This window comes from Ruditapes philippinarum, unplaced genomic scaffold (genome assembly GCF_026571515.1).
Source record: "Ruditapes philippinarum isolate M1 unplaced genomic scaffold, ASM2657151v2 ctg1806_1_1_1_1, whole genome shotgun sequence".
NCBI lineage: Eukaryota > Metazoa > Mollusca > Bivalvia > Venerida > Veneridae > Ruditapes > Ruditapes philippinarum.
Genome location: NW_026852524.1, coordinates 369,572 through 395,835, shown reverse-complemented (window position 1 = coordinate 395,835; position 26,264 = coordinate 369,572). Strand labels below are relative to the sequence as shown.

At 32.0% G+C, this 26,264-nt stretch overlaps 2 protein-coding genes across 2 annotated transcripts; both read left to right on the top strand.

The window, feature by feature from the left end:
* The first annotated feature begins 1,805 nt into the window (after positions 1 to 1,805).
* Positions 1,806 to 20,288, top strand: LOC132715758 (scavenger receptor cysteine-rich domain superfamily protein-like). The gene is made up of 22 exons (XM_060698827.1): positions 1,806 to 1,837; positions 2,023 to 2,042; positions 6,107 to 6,281; positions 7,213 to 7,391; positions 8,089 to 8,227; positions 8,656 to 8,720; positions 8,954 to 9,092; positions 9,247 to 9,419; positions 9,786 to 9,924; positions 10,172 to 10,347; positions 11,584 to 11,778; positions 12,296 to 12,424; positions 12,780 to 13,634; positions 13,786 to 13,901; positions 14,210 to 14,271; positions 14,578 to 14,744; positions 17,008 to 17,148; positions 18,033 to 18,126; positions 18,474 to 18,516; positions 18,886 to 19,106; positions 19,527 to 19,664; positions 20,189 to 20,288. Exons 1-21 carry the CDS (start codon positions 1,806 to 1,808, stop codon positions 19,606 to 19,608), a joined length of 3,342 nt encoding a protein of 1,113 aa, XP_060554810.1. The 3' UTR covers positions 19,609 to 19,664; positions 20,189 to 20,288.
* Positions 20,289 to 20,949: 661 nt separating this feature from the next.
* LOC132715749 (uncharacterized) lies at positions 20,950 to 25,818 on the top strand. Its single transcript, XM_060698815.1, has 7 exons — positions 20,950 to 21,020; positions 21,323 to 21,502; positions 22,440 to 22,511; positions 22,911 to 23,019; positions 24,553 to 24,678; positions 24,847 to 24,919; positions 25,701 to 25,818. The coding sequence occupies exons 1-7, from the start codon at positions 21,012 to 21,014 to the stop codon at positions 25,816 to 25,818; spliced, it is 687 nt and encodes a 228-aa protein (XP_060554798.1). The 5' UTR covers positions 20,950 to 21,011.
* The last annotated feature ends 446 nt before the right edge of the window (positions 25,819 to 26,264 follow it).

The window sequence follows — 26,264 nt, the reverse complement described above, 5'->3', positions numbered from 1 at the left end:
ATACTCTATAAAGATTACATGATTAACATTGTGTCACGATTTCCAGATTATATGTATACTGTACAAGGCGTAGATAGTATTGTAATTCCCTTTGTGGAAACTTAAACATACTGGGAACTTAGACATTTTGTAGTATGAAATGTGTCGAACAACTATGTATTGATCGATGATGAATAAAGAGACGCACACCTTCAAGTTCAGGTGCTCAACTTCCACATTTGTTTTCTCTACTATATCCAATATAACTTGTCGCATTCCAGAGTTTTCTTTCATGTTTTAACAATGTAAATAATGAAGTTATGAATTTATTTGAATATATGTAATAATTGTTAATTATGTAATGCTTCTTGTGTGCACTTAAAACCTTTTAAATTTCCCGGGTGGTGGGCGGCAGGTTTACTTTGCACTGACTATCGCACTAATATCTTATTTCGATTTCATATTCTTCTTAAGTTTGTCTGCTTGAAGTTGGGGCCTCATTGTTGACACTCATGAAAGAAAAACATGAACGAAAATATAAAATAACTTCATCAGGATGAAACATTCATAGTGTGAAACTTTGAATTACAAAAAAAGAAAACCCAATAACTTCCTTATTCACTATGTTTGGCAACTAGACTAGGTACGTATGCGTGATACGATGATCTTTTGTGGACAAGGCCGATTTTATATATTCAAACTTTGTACAACTTCCTATTCTTATTTGCACACAATATATATATAAAACAATACAAAATTTCTTGCCTGATTAAAATGATACATAGATGTTTCTAAATTATTACTTCATCACAAATATGTTGTTCACTAAACTTATTCTAAAGTGTAGAAAGCTATATATTTGCTGCAAAAAATATTGTTTGATTTTTTTAAAGATACTTCTAATAAGCTTGTATGAAATAAATACTGTTTCATAAGATATAGTTTATACCTATTAAAAATAGGCAAAATAACGTCTTACTGACCTTTTTAGATTTTTTACCTTTAAATTTGCAACAAAAATTTTTTAAAGGGACTCCACTGAGGTTTAAAAGCCTAAAAACATATCATTTGAATTTCTTACATACATGAGCTGGGACACTTTAAACAGAAATATGTGCAAAAATAGTTAAGAAATATACTTTAAAATAAATTGAAAATCGTATGTTTATGCTTTTCTTAGCCCATTTTGAGTGTAGCATTTAAACGTCTTGCATTTTGTGTCATTCTTTTACAATTTGAATAATTATTCCATAAAAACGAAGAGCGCGAATGATCTGGAATATTGCACAAATATTAGTGGTTTAAACCTACTTCAAATGGTCCATTTGTCTAGAAAAAAATATTTTCAGTCCCATCATGTCAAAAAAAAAAAACACGGTGGAGTCCCTTTAAGTGCAACGGCAGAAAATGCATGTGCTAATCGTCAGATAAAACGCTTATATTTTTGTTAATTTTTTTTTATTCATTTTTTTTGTCATCATAATCAAATATTATGCAAAATTTAAAAAGATATCATTCTGCCTTTATGTCTTTATTTTACTGTTGTATACGCTTTTATTCATAATAATCATCATTCACATATGTTTCAATAAAAATTATTATGATTATTCTTTGTATGAAAATTAATATCAAAGTTGCTAGTTGCTTCATTTCTCCTTTATATTACAGGTTTAATGAATGTTGTACTAAATAGACAAAACGCATGCTCCGTTGACCTTGTAAATATAGATGGTAAGATATTTTTGTTGTGTACATTTGTTATTTAAACCACAAGCCATTGAAAATACAATCACATACACGTTTACAACCTAAAAACATTCCGAAAGATGGACACCTGGAATTTAATTGTGTTAATTTGGTAAAATAACAGACTTTTTTTAATGATGTTTTATTTGAGATATTTGTATTCTCGTAAATGGAATCACTTCAAACCTTAACTTCAAAAATCGGTGAAAATGTCTAATATTTACTTTGATTAAAATGAATTATAATTGTTGCTTTTTTTATTTAACTTATCGTAAATTCAATTGTATGCCATTTTAGGTTCTGTGGAAGCTCCTGCTGTAAGTATAATATAAACATTTTTATTGTTTTAAGTGAACAACCATCTCTTTAAGATTTCATCTTCTTCCATCAATGTATTCATAACCTAATTTACTTTTGATTTTTCTAATGCGAAACACTATTATTTCATGTATCACATACCATTGCTCCGTTAGCGACTATGTAATATGGTATTGCACGATGGTGCATATATTTCGGCGAGACGTCATTTGAATTAGACAAACATATCCTTAGGAAAGCGTTACACTATAACCGCGTCAAGGTACACGCGAATCATTTTTACTGTAAACAATTCTTATTTTGGTATGTGATAAATAGAATATAATACTCGTGTATATATATTCAATACCTGATTATAAAACTTCAATTTTAAACCTGAATTCATTCAACATCTATCAGCAAAAGAAAAATAAGTTATTTTCGAAAAAAGTATGCAAATGATATTGATCTAGAGGATATTTGTTTGTTTGTGTGTAAGATGAAATTTTGGTTCATCGAGTGAGCTTTAAAAACAGTAGCCACTCGTTAAAATACTGTTTTCGGGGTTCACGAGATGAAATAAAATTACATCTTACACAACAAACAAACATTTTTTATGCTTAAAAAAAGTTTGAATGAAATTTCCTTAATATTAACTTGAATATTAAATAATTCATTTTATATATTTTATTATCTACAGAAATGTTAATCATTATTTTAGTAATATCTTGTTTTGAATTATTGTTCAAGCTTTAAGATCTCTTCAAATATAATCGCATGTAAAAATAAAACACATCAGTAAGATAAATAAAATGAAGTATAATGTGCATGCTTGTTCCTAACTTGAACATTAAATTTTGTATATTGCTAAGTGTTTATGAAAGCCATAGTTTCATATATTTAGTTCAACACGGACCTCTTTTACTTAACTTTGCTACCCAACAAGTTTTGTCCCTATGGGAACTGCGTGGCGAGAGTATCATAAAAATATGCCGTGATGTCGGTCCAACGAACATTGCATCAGCATTCCCATCCACGCCCGGTTAACGAAGGAAGTAGACGAAAACGGGGCCCCATGCCAGTAAAGGGAAAGAAAGTCGTTGTAATTACAGCGAGGAAAGGCAAAGTTAAGAGAGCAAGACCCAAGCTATATATAGCACCAAGATGAAGGGCGAAATCTATTAATGTCTAGTCAGCTTATACAACAACTATTGAACCTATGATATCTCTCCGTAGTACCTATTAAAAATATTGTAAAATTCGAGACAGCAAACCACACCTAAAGCGGTTGTCCGAGCCCAGAGATAGGAGGAGTAACAGCTGGATCCAACTTCACGAAAGTTAATATATAACAAGACTGAATAAGCCACGTCGGCTTGTTTTCCGGTCGACAGAATTTAATGAGTACAATGATTAATATATCGAACTTGCAAAGAAAGACGCCATGCGCAACGAATTTTTGTATTTAAGAGAGGCCTTTACAACAACAATTATAATGTAGGTTTGCCACGACTGATCTGGGGCACCGCGCCATGTAAATATAAAATTTTGGAAAGATCTAAAGTAAATAGAAAAGACTGCCAGTGCAATTGCGGTGCAATTTTGAAAGATTGTGATCGGTTTTAAGAATTTTAGAGGAATTAATTATTAATATTTTATTTGAAATCCAAAAACCGAAATTCCATTTAAATTTTGTAAAAAATAAAACCCACGTGATCATATTTAATATACTAATATATTTCTTTTTCAATTCTTATATGATACTGGGGCTTCGATAGACCGCAAATTGGGTTTATAAGACCGACTCATAATAATGGCCATGCAATAAAAGTTTAAGCAGCCGATTACATACCGTACTTTTTATGAGACAAAATGTCTTTTATTTCTAAGACTTTTTCCTGGATTTTCTCCAACGGAATTTTCACAGTCATTTTGTTCGACTCAAAATCTATCCCAAGGATTACGAGTACTTCTACTGGGCCTTGTATCTTTTCTTCAGCTTAGGAGACACCTAATTCCGACATTGCATTCTTGAAAATATCTAAATTCTGAGAACAACTTTACGCAAATTTATCACCTCCAAAAAAGTCGTCTAAGTAATGAATAAGTTTCGTTTGAATATAATTTTAATTTTGCAGCATTGAAATCGTTACACGTTTACCTAAATGAATGCGAAGTATTACGAAGGTTTGGTTTGACTCGAATATGACGCCACCACAAGTCGTTATTGATTTTGCACCATGGGGAAAGTGTTATTGCCTGACGGAGGTAAAACTGCTCGTCATAGGCCTACCAAACTAATTTACCCTGTCGAATAGCACAATCTCTAATATTGAACGTGTAGTAAAATATTTCGTAAACCTTTTCAGCGTGAATGGACAGCTAAATGGTTGCATATATAATGAAAGCATTGGTCCATTTCTCAATACTAGTTATTTGGTTTTTATGTTCCCTCTATTCGGTTTCGAGGTGACCATCGCTTCTTTGACGAAAAACACACTTGCAAAAAAAAAAAGACAATACAGAACCCTTTAATAGTAAAGCAAAATAGATATATTCATCCTAACAGATTTTCTGCTTAAAAGTCGTGGGCAGATGAGCTGATAAATCGTCATCAACCAGTCAAACGGACATAATAGGCAAAGAATATGATAAACAAGATCAACAAAGAAAATCAGCGTTCAATAAACGCAGCCCCCACACGATCAAGCAATAATAACCAGTGGCACGGAGCCCAGTCGGACTCAAAACTAAAACAGGACAGGGAACAAGGCAGAATACGTACAGACTAATCACTAAAATGATAAATATTTTGTAACTGATAAGGAGTTCAAAGAAAACAATTAAATAATTAAATAATAGGCCCACAAAGTCAAAGGGCACAGGGGAAGTGGAAGGAGACCCTAGGAAAGAGGGGGTGGTTAATTAAAGAAAAAATCAACGGGCAAAGGGTAGATACTTACCGTAGACGTGAAAACAACAAGGGACACAAGCAAAATGTCACCAAAACAGTATGAAACAACATAAACATACATTTGAAGAACACAGAGTGGCGCCGCCTTGGAACGGTCAGCAGCACATGTACTGATGGGAGCTGGGGAGTTTTAACCGGTTAATGGTGCACCAAACCTCACTCTTAGCCCCACCAGGTTCCTATAAACGAGACAGTGTAAATAAAATGAATCCCCACCAAGTGAAATTCTGTTGTTATTATGGTTACAAAAGGTTAAATAAGTAAAACACCAAAATGATCATGTAGAAACATATAAAAGTAAACCCAATGACCATAACAAAAGTACTCAATGTCCTAAACTACAGGAGTTGGATTATTACTGCGATTATCTTAATGTGAATAAATGGTACTACTAGGTAAAGTAGCCACCACATCTACAATTTGAGAAATACTGTTCGAGTTTGCAGGCAAAGTATTTGCGGCTTGAATGATTTATTCATCGTCAATAATTGTCGATTTACCAGCGTCTTGACTGATTCACCCGCGGATCCATACAATCCTCGCTAATGTCGACTTGTATGTTCTGCTGTCTTGTGACCTCGTGGCATTTTTACTTTCTTTCTTAAAACTAAGCATGTATAGTATACGGGTGTTGGAAACAAGTGAGAAGAATGCATATGTTTGTATTAAGTTTTATTCATGCTCGATGCCGCAATTAACCGTATTTCCGAGATCACTAGAGTCCATGCCGGTCAATTATAGAAATCACGCCAGAGACGTCTTTCAAGCTGAATTTTCTTTGACTTGTTCTTCTTTTGTTGGTGATAAGTAGAGGATACAACAATACTGCAAAAGGCATCACGGCGGCATCATCTTGTTATCGCCACACTCTCGAGTTGGCCGTGTGCCTTCTAAGCGGCTTGCACGCCTCGAGAAGGATTTGGAGGAGAGAAATGCACAAGTTTCAGAGCCTTTTATATCCGTAAGAAAGCGGCAAGAATTAAAGCGATCAGTTAGGTAGAACAATATCATACTACCTAATGGTTTTAACAGATACATCTGCCAGCGGAGGATTCCAATAAAAAATAACCCAAATCATTTTAATGCTCAAAATAATTTTATTTATTCTAGACCATTGTTACGGTGAAAATAATGTCACTGAAATAAAAGTCAGGTTAGTTGGCGGACGTTCAATCTTTGAAGGACGTGTGGAAGTTTATTATAACAACACGTGGGGAACAGTTTGTGATGACCTCTTCGATTACCGTGATGCTCAGGTTTTCTGTTACATGCTCGGGTATGAAAGGTAACGTATTTAGATATGATATGAGTTTAAAGGGAAAAAAATAATAATTGTTAATTTAAATGAATATTTTTTATTAGATTATACACGGTTTCCATATTGTCCGGGCAGTTTTATCGCATGATTTAGTTTTATGACATGTTTGACATGTTTTAGTTTAAGACATGTTTTAGTTTTATCAAATATTTCAGTATAATGGTAGTTGCAGTCTTATGACATTTTGTAGTTTTATGACATTGTAGTTTTATGACTTGTTGTAGTTTTATGACATGTTGCAGTTTTATGACGTTTTGTAGTTTTATGACATTGTGTAGTTTCATGACATTGTAGTTTTATAACATTAGTGTAGTTTCATGACATTATAGTTTTATGACATGTTGCAGTTTTATGACATTTTGTAGTTTCATGACATTTTGTAGTTTCATGACATTTTGTAGTTTTATGACATGTTGCAGTTTTATGATATTTTGTAGTTTAATGACCTGTAGTTTTATGACATGCTGTAGTTTTATGACATTTTGTTGTTTTTTAATATGTATGATTGGTCATTGGACACAAAAATCCATCGCTATTTCTGTTAATAAATTACAAATTTAATACGGTTTTCCTAAAAAGACACTAAGATGTACATCAGAGGTCCATGACATATGTTTATCTATAACAAAGTGCAGCTAGATCTATTCCATTTTATATATCTACAAATTATATTATGTTACATAATTATGACGGATCTAGCAACTAAAAGATGGTATGGTCAACGTGACAGGCATAAGAAGAGAGTATGTCTAACGCTATAAATCTATCAACTGAGGTCATTCTTAAATAGGCGAATTACAGATCACTAAAATTTTAATCAAGTCTAAATAAGTTTGCATTAGAAAATCTCCCATTTTTATTTCCTTTCCATTCTATTTGTCTATTCATTATGACGCAGATTAGGAGCACAGGCTAAGCGTGAGGCATATTTTGGGAAAGGAAATATAACAATCTGGCTTGATGATCTTCGATGTAATGGAACAGAAATATCGGTCGACCACTGTGGAAAATACAGGGGACTTTGGGGTTCCCATAATTGTGCGCATAGAGAAGATGCCGGAATAGTTTGCCAACCAAGTATGAAAACAACAATTACCATTACATGATAATTATGTTATTGTCTATTCTTTAAGTACTGTTTACGTTCATCTTTACTTTGAAAATATAAATGCGCCCGTGCCTAGGTATCTGTTATGTTATAAACAACGACAGCACTATGCCAATATGTATACCGGCCCAATAATACGCTTGAAAGATGACAAAATTATACTGTGTACAAAACTTGTGTATTCATACCATTAGGAGATAAGATGTAAATCTTATGAATCTAGTATCTAAGCATGTTATTGGGCCGGTAAACATATATATCAAGCTTTTTGTATCACATGTGAAGATCCATTTCATATTCATACATCGTATATTTCTTAGTCATGTAGCAATACTTTTATTTGAAATATTTTGTTTTTATTTGACAAAGTTTTTTTTAGTTTTTTTCTGCTTAACTTCACGTTCCGTTTATCGTACAGTTATTTACGGATGTTGCGTCATTTGTTATTTTATAAACGTCATTTTTTCTAAAGAAGTCAAAAAGTCAAAAGCGAAAGAAAAGCGTTTGTTACTATTGAACTGATTATATACATTATTGAAAGATGAAAATATGTTTTCATGAGAGCATAGGTAAAATTTATATTGCAACAACATAACAGTATATATTTAATTTTGCGCAATATGCCGAAATGGCAACAAGATGTTATTATTGTTGTGGTTTTTCTAGAAATACGTTTGACTGGGGGCAAAACAAAAAACGTTGGTCGTGTTGAAATACATTACTTGTCTATATGGCGAACTGTTTGTCATGATAATTTTAGTAATGCAGATGCCCAAGTATTTTGCAGTATGCTTGGATATGAAAGGTAAATCAATTCCAGTATTAACTTGTTGTTTTTTTTTCGTATTTAAAGAGTCCAAATACATAATCAATTTCATACATTTAAAAGAACCAACCTGATAATGTAATGATCTACTCAAATGATTTAAACTTTATTATTGTAGATCTATTTATTTATTTATTTTAGTCCGATTGATTACGAAGCCATAAGATGATAGCAATACTCTCGAATATATTTCTAAAACCAACAAGTGTTAAGCAATTAGTGTAAAGTTTCTTGCTCAAGGAAACAATGGATTTCCATTGCATCCAATACGGCATTACGCAATCCATATAATATTACTGATACTCTAACATGTTAACCAATCGGCCACATAGCCAGTCTAACTTGATTTAATCATGAAATGTAATTTTACCACAGTTAATGTATGTATTCTGTATTAATAACATCAGATATGGTGCGGAAGTTTTTGCTGGGAGCAATTCATTTGGCAACGCTAGTGAAGCTGTGTGGTTAGGTGATATTAACTGTTTTGGAAATGAAACATCAATAAACTATTGCAACAACACTAAAACGGATCGGATCAACTGCAGCAATGATACAGGCGTAGCAATAAAATGTTACCAAAAATACGGTAAAATGTTTTTGTTTTAATGGCAATTCTAATTATGAGAATTTCTAAGATAGAGGTACTGTTGGAGTATGGTCCAAAAATGTAAAATATAGAGTATATTTTTGTAAATGTTACAGATGTTCGCCTTATCGGAGGTTTAGTGGAATACGAAGGGCTTGTTGAAATTTTCGATTCAGATGATTGGAGAACTGTCTGTAGCGATGGATTTACCAATGAAGATGCGCAAGTTTTATGTCACATGCTAGGCTTTCCAAGGTATGCGCATACTAATGGATCATATTGTGCACTGAGTCTTATAGATATCAATAATGTACTTATATGCTTACTAAAGTGATATTTGTTAACATAATTGAAATAACTGTCATCTAAAAAAGAAACATGGTTGATATTGAAAAATAAAATATTTCAGAGAAGATGCAATCGCGTATAAGAATGCATACTTTGGCCAGGGTGCAGGTGACCTCTGGTTTGGAAGTATGGGCTGTAGTGGGCATGAACTTTCACGTGCAGATTGTAAAGGCAATCTTTTCGGTTTCAATAACTGTAGTCACAGCCTTGATGCAGGCATAAGATGTAAACCAAGTACATAAAGTTTCTGTCATAGTCATTTTTAACATAAACTGTATGCATATATATACTGTTGGCAGTATCCCGATGTTTACAGAATTATTTTAAAACAATCTTTTCATTGCTGAATTATTTTTATTTAAATATTAAATTTGTTTATATTTTAAAATGGTTGAGATCATTAATGATGTGATAAAAGTAATTCATTTAGTTACAGACTATAACAACATATTCTTTTATTTACATGTAACTTTCTTAAATGTTGACATATTTTTAACTCAAAATAGTTCATCAGTAGCATGTTGAACGTTAAAAGGGGGTATTTAAACAGCCGTATAATTAAGATTACTGCTAAATAATGTAATTTATTTTACTTTTAAGGGGTTCGCTTAGTTGATGGGATAACAGAGAACGATGGTCGGGTGGAAGTTTATCACTCTGGAATATGGGGAACAGTGTGCGATGATAATTTCGATTCTTTGAATGTCCAAGTACTTTGTTTTATGCTGGGATACGACAGGTTTGTTTAATTTTGGTTATGTCTATTTTCCACTTTACAGGTTATGGGTTATCGTCCTTCACCTTGGTATAAATGTCAATTTTCAAACTGATGAAGGTGGTGAATTATTTTGTATAAGTTGTTTATAGGCCTACATTGACATCTATTTTGGAAAGAAATAGAAATAACAATTAATTATGCTGAACATAAATAATGCTCGTTGATCTTCTGAGAGCTAGTTAATTTTATTTTGATATTCATTGATCAGGAGTGGTGGAGTATTTTATGAACAGTACTCTAACCCTGGTAACGGTACAATATGGTTAGACGATCTTGAATGTACTGGACAGGAAACATCCATTGATGAATGTGACAAAAAGGGAAATATTTGGGGATCTCATAATTGTCACCATGAAGAAGATGTAGGGATTAAGTGTCGAACAAGTAAGTTGTACAGCATACACTTTGTAATTATGTTTTTTAGTAGTGTATTTATTTTATCTTTTTTACTTGTCATATGAATCTTTACTATTTTAATTTTGGGAAACTTTGAATATGGAATTAAAATTAAACAGTCAGCGTATGTACATGCTGTATGAGCTGTTTTCCAGCGGCATAAACGTTTTATTTTAACAACTAAAGTTAAGCAAGATGATCTACTATTATTCTTGATCTAAGTGTTTTTCCATTCAAGGCAAATTATGCCTCAGAGACAAATATTTGTTTCCTTCTTTAAAAAAGGAAAATGAAATTTCTATAACGTTTGAATAATAGCGTATTGGGCATGTTAGATTCTTATTGCATGACAAAAATATTGCTGAATGTAAAATTTTGGTCATAAAGGAAGCAAAATGTAAACAAAGTAGTATCCTGACTTCCATACAAAATATTTAATCGCTATAACTATACCAATAGCCAAAAGTCAACAGATGGTTAATTAATTGGTCAACCTTTTTGAAATTATAAAAGTACACCACAATAAGAAGCTTTTGAGAAATGAGAATAAAAGCATTTCAGGGGTGTAGTGGGCCTTAACTCATCAAATTTCTAAAATAAAGGCAAACAAATGAAATAAATTACTTGTAAATTATATAAAGCACTTGGACAGCCAGCTGAACCGTTACAATATATATTTACATTCATAAACATATTTTTGAAAATATTATTTAAGTTTACTAAAATGAGTGAATTTTCTGTAGATTATGAATTTATGATCAGAAATGATCTTGTATAAAAAAAAACCACTAAGATCACAACAGTAAGGTAATTACAAAGAGATCGGTGCATTGAATCTGATTATACACAAATCGATGCAGTGAAAGTGATCATACACAGATCGATGCAGTGAAATGAATCACACACAGATAAGTGCAGTTAAGGTGATAACATACTATCGGTGCAGAGAAGGTAATTACAGATAGATTGGTGCAAGAAGGTGGTCATACACAGATCAGTGCAGTGCAGATGATCATGCATTGATCACTTCATACTGCTGTCGACTTAGTTGCCAACTTAGTTGCCTTACAAGGTTATACATCAAGACATCATTTTCTAACATGATTACATATGCTTCTGAGTTCAAGTTGTACGTATGTGAGAGTATACATTCTGAGCATATCAATTGTATAAATTTCGATAGTACAGGCATAACCTAGTGTCAGAATATATTTTGTATTTCAGAATCTGGTTGTACAGTGTTATCCATTCCAGAGAACGGAAATTACTCAAGCACATTATGTTCCTCAAATATATCATCAGTTGGAACTCATTGCATATTGTTATGTCACGACGGTTTCAAACCTCTTAGCGAAAACATAACAACTTGTTTAGGAACTGGACTTTGGAACGTATCTGATATTTTTATGACTTGTATAGGTATAAAGTGAAATAATAAAAAAAGTGTGTTATATGTTACAACATGCTATGTCTGAATAACTGATTAGTTACCGAAGTACCTGAAAAAATATAATTTCTTTAATTTGAATATTTTCGGCCCTGCACCAAAGTAAATATAACAAGTTGCCTATTCATATCAATAAAGCTTAACTATAGCACAAGAACTAAATTCATGGAATAACATATCTCTTGGGGGAAATACAAGAAAAACGAATATGAATATTGTTTGATTACAGAGATAATAAAGTACATCATCTACTCCAAAACTCAGACTGGATTGGTACACAATTATATCTTAAAGTGTTTAATTGAACTAGAAAAAATAGAATTACACTGAGATGAAATATGTGACATCTTTATAGCCTCTATATCTCTATTTTATTTTATGGAGAAAAAAGAAAGAACTCATATAATAACACATATAATACAATATATATATACATATATTGAAATTAGAAAATACTGTTGCATGAACATATTCTCTGTCATCCTATAGATATTGATGAATGTGAAAATGACTCAGCAGACGACGTATGCACTCAAAATTGTCGAAACACAGAAGGGTCATATGATTGTTACTGCAACGAAGGGTATATAATAGGAGAAGACAACGCGACATGCAATGGTATCTTTTGCTATTGTGTATAATAATGTATAAGCTTTTTAATTCGATGTAAAAAAATTTAGTTTCACAATGTATCACAATCATTTCTTTAAAAAAACATATTTTTCATTTCATTAATTTGTACAGAATCATTTGATTTGAAAGCAGCTACAGTCTTCAATTTGAAAATAATAAAGGCTAACATCTTGACACCGATATGCTGGTAATTCTACGTAATACTTATATCGTTGTACCAGACAATCTGCATAAGTGATTTTTTTGAGGTTTTATAAATATGTTTCGCCAATTTATTTATTTATTTTGTCAACATTAGCAAAAGCGTGCTTTGTATATTTTTCGTATTATTTTATATTAGATATAAACGAATGTAACACAGACAACGGCGGGTGCAGCCACACGTGTACAAACAAGCTTGGGTCGTTTGTTTGTAACTGCTTTGATGGATATTCTCTCGAAAATGATAACATTTCATGCAAAGATTTAAACGAATGCAATATTCGAAATGGCGATTGTAATCAGATATGTATCAACGAGGACGGATCGTACAAGTGCGATTGTAACTCTGGCTATTATATGACGTCAGATAATCTAACATGTGAAAATGAATGCAACCGTAATAATGGCGGATGTGATCACGAATGTAGCAATGCAAATGGAACATTTTCATGCAGTTGCTATCGTGGTTATTTGTTGCAGAGTAATAACAAATCTTGTGACGATATCAATGAATGTAGCACGAACAATGGAGAATGCGAACATGTGTGTATTAATACTAATGGCGCACATGAATGTAGCTGTGCGACTGGTTTTATATTACAAAATGATACGTACTCTTGTAAAGATAAAAATGAATGCAATTACAGAAATGGCGGCTGTGCACAAATTTGCGTCAATATGATTGGCAACTTTGAATGTCAATGTGAAAAGGGATATTCTTTACAGGGTGATAACTATTCATGCACCGATATTAATGAATGCGATCTGAGCAATGGAAACTGTGAACAGATTTGCGCAAACAACCAAGGATCCTTTTCGTGTGCTTGTAAAGATGGGTTCGTATTAGATGAGAAAGGTTTTGTGTGTGACGATATCATAGAATGCGACATTGACAACGGCGGATGTCAGCAATTATGTCATAATCTTGAGGGATCCTTTGCATGCGGTTGTACAAACGGATATGTTTTAAAAGAAAATGATTTGACATGTAAAAGTAAGTTATTTATTTCCTTGTAACCATTAACTAAAATGTCATAATGCTTGTGTATCTCTTAATTTGTCTTTTAACCCGTTTGATAATGTTGCGTCGGATTAAGTTCAATATTAAATCCGATGTAATTAATTTGATTCATTGATTTTTAAAGATGTGTCTGGAAGATCGCAATCGTCATCTTTACGGGTGAAAATTGGTAAAAGCGTGGTTAAGGATCTGAAGGACCCAGCAACATACAACTATGTACGAGAGCATCTCGGAACATCGGTAAAATTATAATTATGTCACTGGTGAATTTAAATCTTTTTTAAACAGAAATTTTTAACAGAAATATGTTTCAAAACATGAGGCTTCAACGGTTCTCTACCAGTCATTTCCAAAAATATGTATATTTGTTAAACAAAGCGATTTTATATAAATATGTTATTCAAGAAATAATAATGTTTCATATAAAAAGAAGTGTACATGTATTAAATTTCCTGACTTAAAAATATGTTCAAAACATTTTCTACAAGCAAAGCAATAAGCATTAATTTTTGGTATATAAAATTTATATTTTCATCTCTTTTTTGTAGCTCACGAAATATTTTGAGGATTATGCAACACTTAAAGTTTCTATTGCTGTACAACAAATACTGTGAGTATATTACTTTTGTCAAATTTCGTATCTTATGTGTTAATATTTCATATTTGATAATTACTATATAATATTATTTGGTATTTTATTCACAATTCAATTGTTATATATAATGTAGTAAGTTTGTTTTCTAACCTTTTTGCGCGAAATGAATCTACTGAAAACATTATAATAACTTCGTACTTACATGGTCATTCTTATCAACAGCCGACCAAAGTATGCTCATTGCAGCAAAGAAACTAAATTTTAGTCATCATCATCCATTGTTTTATATTGAAAATCAGGTTTTCCTTTTTATATCTATAGCACAATAGAAGAACCTTTGGAAGAAGATACTATAATTGTTGGTTTTACAGTCATTTATGATAAAGAAACCAGCCTCGTGGATAGAGAAAATATATTGCAAGGCATTTTAAAGTTTAATAAATCAAAACTATTGCTGTATGATGGAACCTCTATTCCAGCAGTTCTAGGTAAATCCTTTAGAGTTTCTTTCATCTATTTACGTTTTTAGTAAAACAAATCTACAAATGTATAGGCTTCTTAAATGCTTAATGCTTTTGTATAATTACATTTACTCTTTTTATACACCCATGAAGTGCTCGTGTGCATTTGTTTTAGATATTGTTTTTTTAGCTCACCTTGCACTAAGTGCAGGTGAGCTTTTAGGATGGCCAACCAAATGGCGTCCGTCGTCCGTCGTCCGTCCACATTTTAAATATTCTAAGGACATCTTCTTTGATACCGCAAGGCCAATGTTAATGAAACTTGGCAGGAATACTCTTTGTATGAAGCTCTATCAAGATTATTCAAAGAATTCCATTTCATGCAGAACTCTGGTTGCCATGGCAACCGAAAGAAAAATCTTTAAATATCTTCTTTTAAAGAACCGTAAGAGCTAGAGCTTAGATATTTGGCATGAAACATCTTCTAATGAGTGTCTACCAAGTTTGTTCAAATAAAAGCCCTAGGGTCAAAATTGGCCCCGCTCCAGGGGCTCATTGATTTTCCCTATATGCATATAGTAAAAACTTAAAAAATCTTCTTTTAAAGAACCCAAAGAGCTAGAGCTAAGATATTTGGCATGAAACATCTTCTAGTGAGTGTCTACCAAGTTTGTTCAAATAAAAGCCCTGGGGTCAAAATTGGCCCCGGCCCGGGGGTCATTGATTTTCCCTATATGCATATAGTAAAAACTTAAAAAATCTTCTTTTAAAGAACTGTAAAAGCTAGAGCTTAGATATTTGGCATGAAACATCTTCTTGTGAATGTCTACCAAGTTTGTTCAATTAAAAGCCCTGGTGTCAAAATTGGCCCCGCCCCAGGGGGTCATTGATTTTCCCTATATGCATATAGTAAAAACTTAAAAAATCTTCTTTTAAAGAACCCAAAGAGCTAGAGCTAAGATATTTAGCATTAAGCATCTTCTAATGAGTGTCTTCCAAGTTTGTTCAAATAAAAGCCCTGAGGTCAAAATTGGCCCTGCCCCAGGGGGTCATAGATTTTCCCTATATGCATATAGTAAAAACTTAAAAAGTCTTCTTTTAAAGAACCCAAAGAGCTAGAGCTAAGATATTTGACATGAAATATCTTCTAGTGAGTGTCTACCAAGTTTGTTCAAATAGAGGCCATGGGGTCAAAATTGGCCCGGACCCGGGGGGTCATTGATTTTCCCTATATGCATATAGTAAAAACTTAAAAAATCTTCTTTTTAAGAACCGTAAGAGCTAGAGCTTAGATATTTGGCATGAAACATCTTCTAGTGAATGTCTACCAAGTTTGTTCAAATTAAAGCCCTTGGGTCAAAATTGGCCCCGTCCCAGGGGGTCATAGATTTTCCCTATATGCATATAGTAAAAACTTAAAAAATCTTTAAAGAACCCAAAGAGCTAGAGCTTAGATATTTAGCATTAAACATCTTCTAATGAGTGTCTACCAAGTTTGTTCAAATAAAAGCCCTGGGGTCAAAATTGGCCCCGCCCCAGGGGGTCATTGATTTTCCCGATATGCATATAGTAAAAACTTAAAAAATCTTCTTTTAAAGAACTCAAAGAGCTAGAGCTAAGATATTTAGCATGAAACATGTTCTAATGGGTGTCTACCAAGTATGTTCAACTAAAAGCCCTGGGGTCAAAACTGGCCCCGGCCTGGGGGTCATTGATTTTCCTTATATGTGTATAGCAAAAACTTAAAAATCTTCTTTGAAAAAACCCAAATAGCTTGAGTTTAGATATTATACATGAAACATCTTTAAGTAAATATCTACAAAGTTTGTTCAAATAAAAGCCCGGGGGTCAAAACTGGCCCTGCCCCAGGGGTGTCATTGTTTTAAACTATATGTGTATAGTAAAAACTGAAAAAAATCTTCTTTTAAAAAACCCAATGAGCTAGAACTTAGATGTTTAGCATGAAACATCTTCTTATGGGTGTCTACCAAGTCTGTTCAAATAAAAGCCCTTGGGTAAAAATTGGCCTGGGGGTGGCTATAAACAGGTGAGCGACCTCAGGGCCATCATGGCCCTCTTGTTTATTTATTTGTTTGTTCATAATAAAATCCGTGACCTAAACAGAGACGTGGTGTGTTTTTATCATTTATTTCAAAAATCAAAACAAAGTTCAAAATTACATGTAGTTTCAAAAGATTTTGTTGACTGCTGATTAATTCAACTTAAGACTAGCCTACATTAATTGAAAGAACTATTTTTAACAAAATTGTTTGATATGTGTTTCAAACAGTAAATGAAGCCCCTGTTATATCACCAACATATATGGTTGTGACACTGTCGGAGAATACTTCTGTTGGCGCTGTACTTGGCGTTTTCACAGTACGAGATAATGATGGCGATATACGAGGAGATATTCACGTGTACAGCCAGGGTACTCTTATATATTGTCATGTAGTCAATTGATATGTAAAGTCAAATTTATATAATTGTATACTTAAAGTTTATGATTGAAAGTCATTGTTGTTTCGAGAAACTCGTAGATCTCTATATTTAAAGTTAAAGAAAACAATTTAGACGATAAAACTGGGTAGATACAGTTAATGCCAGTATACTGGTGCCTCATATTTCCGTGGTACTTAACAGTTTAACACAGACAACAACAGTTAAAAGGATAAAATTCTGGAAAACACAGTGAATATTGCAGGATAGACATGTCAATTGCATCATAGTTTATTCCATTTAATGTTTGCATGTAAGCAATTATGTATACAACATTGTAATTAACACCCATCTGCTGCCTTGTGAGTAAATTTGTGTTCTCATATTTCCAAGGCAAATACATTTTAACAGTTTCAAAAGCAAAACCAATAGTAAAATGTATTTTTAGTACATCTATACCTAGCCTCATCTGAAAGGGGCGATTTTATCTTTGGCATTTATCAAATACCTCAATGGTTGTTAAACAAAGAGGATTTTCTTTAAAGGTATGAAATCTTAAAGGAAAATGGTGAAATATTAAATAACTTTATTCTTAATCTGAATAAAATGTTGTTTTTTTAGTTCTATATGTAACATTTCGATTAAAATACAATAAAATAGTAAAAGTAAAACTACTGGCAGGTTCATTAAGTCTAGGAGGTACTTTAGACTGTTTAAGCCTGATACCTTGGAAATATGGGTACCACGGAAATATGAGGCATTAGTATAAATATAAAGCCATTGGTCTATAATACAAAAATATTTCAAGTCTACAAATGTCCATAAATAATTTTTTTTAAAAGATTGTATCTTTAGCGCGACAGTGTTTCATTACAGATAAACCGGAAGAGATAAGCCTAGGGCAAATTACTGACAGAAATGTCCAAATTGTTCTAGCAGGCAGTGTTGATGTGGACAAATATCAGAGAAGGTAATGGTAAAATGTCCTTTTCAAAAGTGTTTTCAAAGACAAAAACCTCCCAGAATATCTATATTTATGCATACGATATACTTCTTACGTACCCGCTCGTACCTGATTTAATGCAAGGAGAGGCCACTTGAGGTCTTCCTCCGGAAAGTCGCCGTATGACCTTTACAGTGTTAATGCGACGTAATACCGATCGAAACAAAAATAAGATGTACAAAAGTATCAAACCAAGAAGCTTTACAATTTATTAATTCACCCTGATAGTTAACATTCTATTAGCATCAGTACTAAATCAACGCGGGGATGCCAAAATAATATGTTCACTGTTCAATAACAAATGTTTGTTTCAGAGCTGAAGCAAAGCTTGGACCAGTGGTAAATTTTACAGTTGTGGTAAGTAATCTTATATTTCATTTTGATTGGGTTTAATAAAAATATTTTAAACAAAACTTAGCAAATCCTTGACATAAAGAAAAGATCATTAACTTTTTTTCTTGCTGTTGTTGTTGTTTCATATTTTTTCGAAACAAGAAATGTTAATGTCTATTAAAAGAATTGGTATTATCATAAGTATATATGTAATTATGTGCAAATACTTTAGATCCTGTTGCTATTGGTAATAAATTGGTTTTCTTGTTAGACCCTATTCAATTGTTATACCTCTAACATGATATTTGTAAATTCATTGTAAAGTTATTTATTCTTTATTTTGAAACAAAAAAAGTTTTTGATTCATTCATTCGCAATCATTTTTGTGTAAAGGTCAAGGACAAACCAGGATCAAAAGCCATAGCTAATGTGACTTTGACTATTAACGATATAAACGACAATGCTCCTGTCTGTAGCCCAGGAAAACTCACTGTCAAAATGCCAAGAGATGAGACTATCGGCACTAGCATATACAATCTAAATACGATCTGCAGTGACAACGATTATTACTATAATCGTATCGATTTTTTTCATCGCAGACGACACATGCAAAGGGTAACGTTGGCGTAACAATTTACCTTAAAATGATCAAATTTGTTTGTCATATGAGACTTTAACAATTTTGCTACACATTCAATTGTATGAATACTGATAGAGATATGTACATGTAGATTGGTTTAAACATAATAAGTTAAGCTCGATTGCGAAACAAGTTGCAACTTATATTAATCACTTTCGAGTCCGCTTTTTGGAACCATTCAGTACTGGTTTCATATGAAGAAACATGGTTGTGACCCGATTAGGGCTCGAACCATGATCCCTATTTTGAGAGGCAGACACCTTAACCACTTGGCACCGCTCCCGTTATATACATGTAGATAGCAATTATATGAATGATACAGATGAAGTTAACGGTAAATTGTGCTATAAAATAAATAATTTTGATCTTTTATTATTTGTTTTTTCTATTTCAGCTTTTTCAATCAATTCATCGGGATCATTTTTTCTGAAGTCTGCAATTTTAGAAGAATATCCGTCCTGTTTGGTCACTATTAAAGTAACAGATCAGGATAACAATAAATTTCATACAAAACTTATCGTTTTGGTTAAATGTTAGTATTCAACTGATTTTATGAAATTTTGTGATGATTTTTATGAATTATCTTGTTTATCTATCAAAAATCAAAATAGAACAGGGAAGTTTGTTTCACAGGTCCTAGCTGTCATCGGTATTTGTTAACACGCGACGGGTGAAGTTAACATATCTTAAATCTATTTCAAAATCTACGTTTTATTGTTTATGTTTAAAACATAAATGAAGATATAAATGTATCTAGGGTATTCATCTGCGTAAAATATGATAAACAAGATCAACAAGGAAAGGCGGCGTTCATATAAATAGATAATAGTGCAAAATCGATGATTCATGGCAATGCTATATTTTATAATAAACAGCACAATTTTCTTGCAAGTATTTCTTAAAACTTCGCTTTCCATTGAATGCTTGAGGAATAAAATTCTAGAAAGAAAAGAAAAATGTCCAAAAGTGTATATCTATACAAAAACAAGGTTGATTTCGAAAACCATGGTCGATATAGAAATAAACATTTTTGATTGTACACTGTTCAATTTTCAGTTAAAGAGTGTCCAGCTGATTTAGATTACCGAAATAAAGAATGGAAAAGAGGAAGCCCAGGAAAATATACATTTTCTACATGTCCGGACGGGTACAAAGGTATGCTATCAATTCTTTAAAAGGAGGATGCATTAATGACAGGCATATTCAGCTAGGTTACAATCGTGCTGATAAGCACAATGCCAAGAAGCACAAGAGTGCAATCTTACAAGGCTGTATCCGTTTTGGCACAACTTCATTATTATGATTTTGAAATTCATATACTAACAACAGGCTATTTGAAGTAAACTATCGCAATAATCTATAGTGGGTTTGCCTTGGGCATTTCTAAGAACGACAGGTACTGGCTAAAACAGGCAGATGAATCAATTTCTCTTAGCGCATATGATATGCGTTTTTAAAACAAATCTGGAAAAAGGGTGGTCCCCCGAAAAGGAAAAAAGCAATAGAAAAAATTAAAATGAAATAAAATTTAATGAAGAAAATGAACATAGGGATGAAAAAAAGATTTTCCCACCATATCCAAAAATTTTTATTTCAAAATTCAAAATCATTTCAATGTCAAAAAAAAAATATACCCCCTGGAAGGGGCGATTTTGGATGGTATAACAGTTTTTTTAGCAGTTAAAGGATAGGTAAAATATATTAATATTAATTAAATATCAAAAATTGTAAAAAAATTTCCTGTTTTCTTTATTAATAACAATGATATTAAAACAGACGAAAAAGTTCACTTATTTTTGGAGAAAAAACGATTCGCAATCTGAATGCTGAATATTTGGAACCCGTTTATAATTGTACAAACGCTGCTATATCTAAAATTATGGAAAAGGTAAGTATGACATTTCATTAAGTTAAAAAATGTATAAGTTGCGAAATTTAAACTTTTTTTCAAAGAAAGAAAGGACAAAATGTATATAATAAAATCTATTCACATTTAAATACGACTTTAAATGTTGATAGAATCCAAAGACAAAAGTTGGCATTGCATCATGGCTATGAAGATAATTCTCATTTGCATCTAGAGTTTCATTTCTCATTTACATTTCATAAAGAATAATAAATGGTAATTTATGCTTATAATTGCATTTATATTGCCTAAATTTTATAGACAAATACATATTTGTTATACAGGTTTTGAAGGAAGACACAAACGTAAGTAGCGTTTTGAACGATCTTGTAAACGTGACAGCTCCATCTACAACTAACAATAACAGCTTATTGTTGGGTGACCTGGAAACTGTGAACAAAGTGATGTCTAAAATTACTGAAGTAATTGAGGTTAACATAGATAACGTAAACAATGTCGCTGATGTAAGTCATAAATATATTTCCTCATGTTTGAATGCAAATGAATTTGTGCATTTAAAAGAAAAATATAACTTCCTAAAAAAACAACACGTACCTCTAAGTTTAACTGGTTTTCTCAAACTATGAAAATACAAATAACTTCCGTATAAACGGTTGTTATATTTCAACATTTGTTTACTGTAATTATTTTAGTCCATACTGTCCTATTTTTTTAAAAGAAAATGATTTAATCTCTACCCATTGACGCAGTAACCGGTTTTCCATTATTGGATGTATCGGGCACAAAATTGTTATTCAATCTTTATTAAATAATGGACCATTGAGCCTCATATATATATGTATATATATATATATATATTTCAAAATCTTTTTTAATTTTTGATGTCCTGATATAGTTATTAAAATGTTACTCATTGGCCATATAGCTGGACCATACGTTGATAAGTATAGGTAAAGTGATTTGTTGGTACTTCGTACCACTTTGTTAATATTTGCTACCTGTTTCACATTCGAAAGTGTCAAAATTATTTAAAATCCATTTTAATAGCATTCTACAGACGGACAAAAATGTTTGAGGCATAATGAGCACACAAAAAATGTTTGAGGCATAATGCGCACACAAAAAATGTTTGAAGCATAATGCGCACACAAAAACTGTTCTCAAGTCTTTACGAATATGATGTTTTGTTGATACAATAAAGTCCTTTAAATTGACTTTTTCACGACTTAGGTTAAGAATATAATATTCTCATGAGTGTGAGATGCATTTTCTTCATAGCAGACTAGCAATACTTCAAAGTTTGTAATCAAATACCCATTTAATATACAGATATCCATTGCCTATGAAATATGAATAAAACAAAACAGGGCGTTGTATGTATTGTCGAAGGATAATAGTAGATATACTAGTATCTAAAAGAGATGCATTTTTTCTATTCAGTTTTTCGTAGAAACAGCAAATAATATTTTAGACGAGACTACAACATCCTCCTGGTCAAGCAAAATTAATGAGGTATTATATAAAATTTATTTATCTTGGCAGAGCAAAACGTTATATAGTATTGCCGTGATTTCATGGTGATAGGTCATTTAATAATTTTCTTTTTAGCTGATACTTCAACAGCAACAGTTTTTCCACAAGTAATTTAGAGTGTTGCTCAGCTTATGAGATGCATTTTGTTCATATTAGACTAGCAATACTTCATCAACAAGTAGACAATGTTTCAAAGTTTGAAATCAAAATACCCGAGTTAACAAATATTAATTCTGTTCTTGCCGATTACTTCAAAGTATAAATATATAAATAACTTTAAGTGATACCTTTCTTTTTATTTAGTGTTCTTAGATTGCTTGAAAAATTGTATTTACTGTATGAGTATAGTTAATAAAGTAGATATGTAACTAATATCAGACAGGTTCAGGAGCTGACAGTGTCCTTGAAAACCTCGATCGATTTACAGAGAAGATTTCTAATGTCAGTACAACTGCAGGGGAGATAAAAGTTGCAAAATCTAATTTATGTAAGCACATCAGTTGACTTTTTGTTTTAAAGATCCTGTATGTTGTAATTCAGGTTGTTACCATATTTTAGTGAAATTTTTTATATATGCTTCTAAAACAATTTTCAAACATCGAAGAATATGCAAAACATGTACTGCAAATATTTGTCCACATATGTAATCATTAAAATATATGCATTCATTTCTTATTGAAAAATTTGACGTAGACTTTATAAAAAGTAAATTTCTAATTACCTCCCTTTATTAAAATGAAATGTAAATTCGGAAATATCTTTACAAATAATGCTTTTTGGAACTTACAATATTGATAATTCTACATTTGAGTATTATATTTATCACAGGCAATCGGTGCGTGGCTTGGATAGTATACATGTACATGACCACGCCCACTTATTTTTTATACATATTTTTTTTTTTTCACTAATAAAATATTTTTCATTCAAAATGTTTTTAAAATATCTTATTTCAATAAATCAACAAAGAAAATTTATTTTTAAAAATTTCATCCATATATACTTTAAATATAGTAAAGGTAGAAAGGTTCGCCAGCGGACCTACCACCAGGCCTTATGTTACTAACTATTTAAATTTCCCGACATTGTACATGTATACAAATCCTGATCCGGATATTCAAAGTACGCATGCTCAGTTCCCGCTGGTACCCAGCTTCGCTCAATTTTTATAATGCGAAAAGGGGTACGCATCAGGTACATCCGGGTCAGCATTTGTATACATGTAATGTGAGGAAATTTAAAAAGTTAGTGCAAATAACTACTGAAGTGCGTACCTGCAGACGTTTTGGATTAACTTTGGACCGGTAAGCGATAGTATTATAGCTGCCTTTTTTGTTTCAAAACTGTTTTTGCATGCACTGACATTAGTTTGTTTATTAAGAAAAGGATCGATTTATGTTCAAAATCGTCTACTTTCGGCTCGGTCAAAGCGATGGCCGACCTAGACAAAAAGTTGCATTTTTCGCTTTAAAATTCTATCTTTTGTCGTACAACTGGTCTAATATTGTACATATTTCGAAAGAGCAAATCATTTCTGCTAGATTGCACTTTATTGGTGAAAATTGGTGGACAATTAACAAAGATCTGGGAGGTAACATAAGGCTGGTGGTCGGAATCCGCTATATTTATAGTTATATGGATGAAATTTTTTTAAAAACAAATTTTCTTTGTTGATTTATTGAAAATAAGATATTTTAAAAACATTTTGAATGAAAAATATTTTATTAGTGAAAAAAATATGTATAAAAAATAAGTGGGCGTGGTCATGTACATGTATACTATCCAAGCCACGCACCGATTGCCTGTGATATTTATGATATAAAACCATAAAAAATGAGTTACAGGATCTTTATGAAGTAAAGAAAAGCATACATTCATCTGAAATTATTCTATATATTAGTAGTAATCGTGTAATCTAGCATAGTCCTATTTTGAAGCAATTATACTTATACAAGAAATCAATGATCATTTACTAGTATATAATGTTATGGCTCAATAATAATGATCCTCTTCTCTTCAGTTCTCAAAGTAGGTTCAACAAATGCCTGCGATGGAACAGAAATGCAGTTTCCCGATAGAAGGGATAGTGATGTACCCAAATGGGCGGAGAAAACGTCGGATAAAATACAGATTGCATGTCGTGAAAGTAAATAGTAAAATTATTTAAAGTTAATGCTTAACTCTTGTATGCAAAGATAAATAAATTCAACTGAATTATTTTTTAAACATTGTATATTTGTGTAGATAATCCAAAAGGGACATACTATTTTGTTGTTCTTTTATTTGATTAGCTATGTAATTGTATACTTAACAGATTCAAAGTCATATAGTAGTGTTATGTACAGAAACCTTTCGAAGATACTTCCCTCAACATTGGCTGGCAACAGGTACATATTCATTTCTTAACTAGTCTTATAACTTTTTAATCTGCTTAAACTAAAAGTGATGACACTTTGGCACCAGTTATATTCCAAATGGAACGTTTTACATCAATTACACGAATTAATAAGATTATCGTTAAGAATGCAATCTATGTTTCTTAAACTGCTTTTGCAAACATTTGTAGGGAAAGGTCCTAGATAATCTCGATATAACTTTTGCTCCAACTCTTTTGTATGTACACAGTATTTATGCTTAAGATAATGATAGTTAATTGTGTTAATTTGTCATGTACAAATATACAATAAAATATATAAACCAAAAAAAAATCATTGTAACATTGTAAAATAAATCTAATATTAAATAGACAATGCTGATATAGTTAACAAAAGTAGCTATTTGCTTTAAATTTTACTTCTTAAATACAAAAAGGAAAACATATCGTTGAGGAACACTACTTTATTATTTAACTGCTATTGTACATTCTTCTGTAAACAAGCTAATTCAAAATAATTGAGCCGTGTCATGACAAAACCAACATAATGGATTTGCGACCAGCATGGATCCAGACTCAGCCTGCGCTTCACCGCGCAGTCTGATCAGGAACCATGCTGGTCGCTTACCAACCCTATTACAAAAGTAGTGACACTGATAGCGAACAGCATGGATCCTGATCAGAACTGCGCGGATGCGCAGGCAGGTCTGGATCCATGCTGGTCGCAAACGCACTATGTTGGTTTTGTTGTGACGCGGCTCGTATATTGAATTTTGTACCTGTTCTGTCATCAGCACCAACAGAGGTGAAAAGTTGAATGCACCGGTGATGTCATTTTCATATTTTCCGAAAGTCGGAGGAAATTTAGAAAGACCAGTAGAGATTACGTTTCAATTGTACGACGTAAGTTGATGTTCCTTGATAGAATACGTGAATGTATTTTAATTAAAAACATCTTAAAATCACATTTTGATCAAATTCTGAAAATTAATCGTAAATACAAGATTAACAAATAAAGAGAGGAAACATAATATGGTTCTTATTTGAAATAGTTGTGGGGTTTTTTTTCGGAAAGTGGATTATCTATTCTTTCAAAAGGTCTTATAATTAATTGGACGATCGTAATTTTGTAAAGGGGAGTGAGTCTAACATTTTGAATTTTTAAAATCAGCATGAAAAAACATTTTAAAACCAAAATTTTACATATTTTATGTAAAATTTTTTTTCCAAAGGGCCCTTTTTGGAAAAACCTTTGTGTTCATTTTTGGAAAAAAGGCAAAAGGGGATAAAAAAATAATCAATATACAATTCATATTTCTTCGAAAGTGTATATAAAAGGTCTTGACAGCTTCATTATA

Bases quoted from the DNA above. Each gene is read 5' to 3' on its own strand.
- LOC132715758 (XM_060698827.1), top strand. From the start codon at position 1,806: ATGGACACCTGGAATTTAATTGTGTTAATTTG. The intron at 11,779-12,295 runs GTATAAAGTGAA...GTCATCCTATAG, and splicing joins TATTTTTATGACTTGTATAG to ATATTGATGAATGTGAAAAT. The intron at 14,272-14,577 runs GTGAGTATATTA...TTATATCTATAG, and splicing joins ATTGCTGTACAACAAATACT to CACAATAGAAGAACCTTTGG.
- LOC132715749 (XM_060698815.1), top strand. The intron at 23,020-24,552 runs GTAAGCACATCA...TCTTCTCTTCAG, and splicing joins AGTTGCAAAATCTAATTTAT to TTCTCAAAGTAGGTTCAACA. The intron at 24,920-25,700 runs GTACATATTCAT...TTCTGTCATCAG, and splicing joins TCAACATTGGCTGGCAACAG to CACCAACAGAGGTGAAAAGT.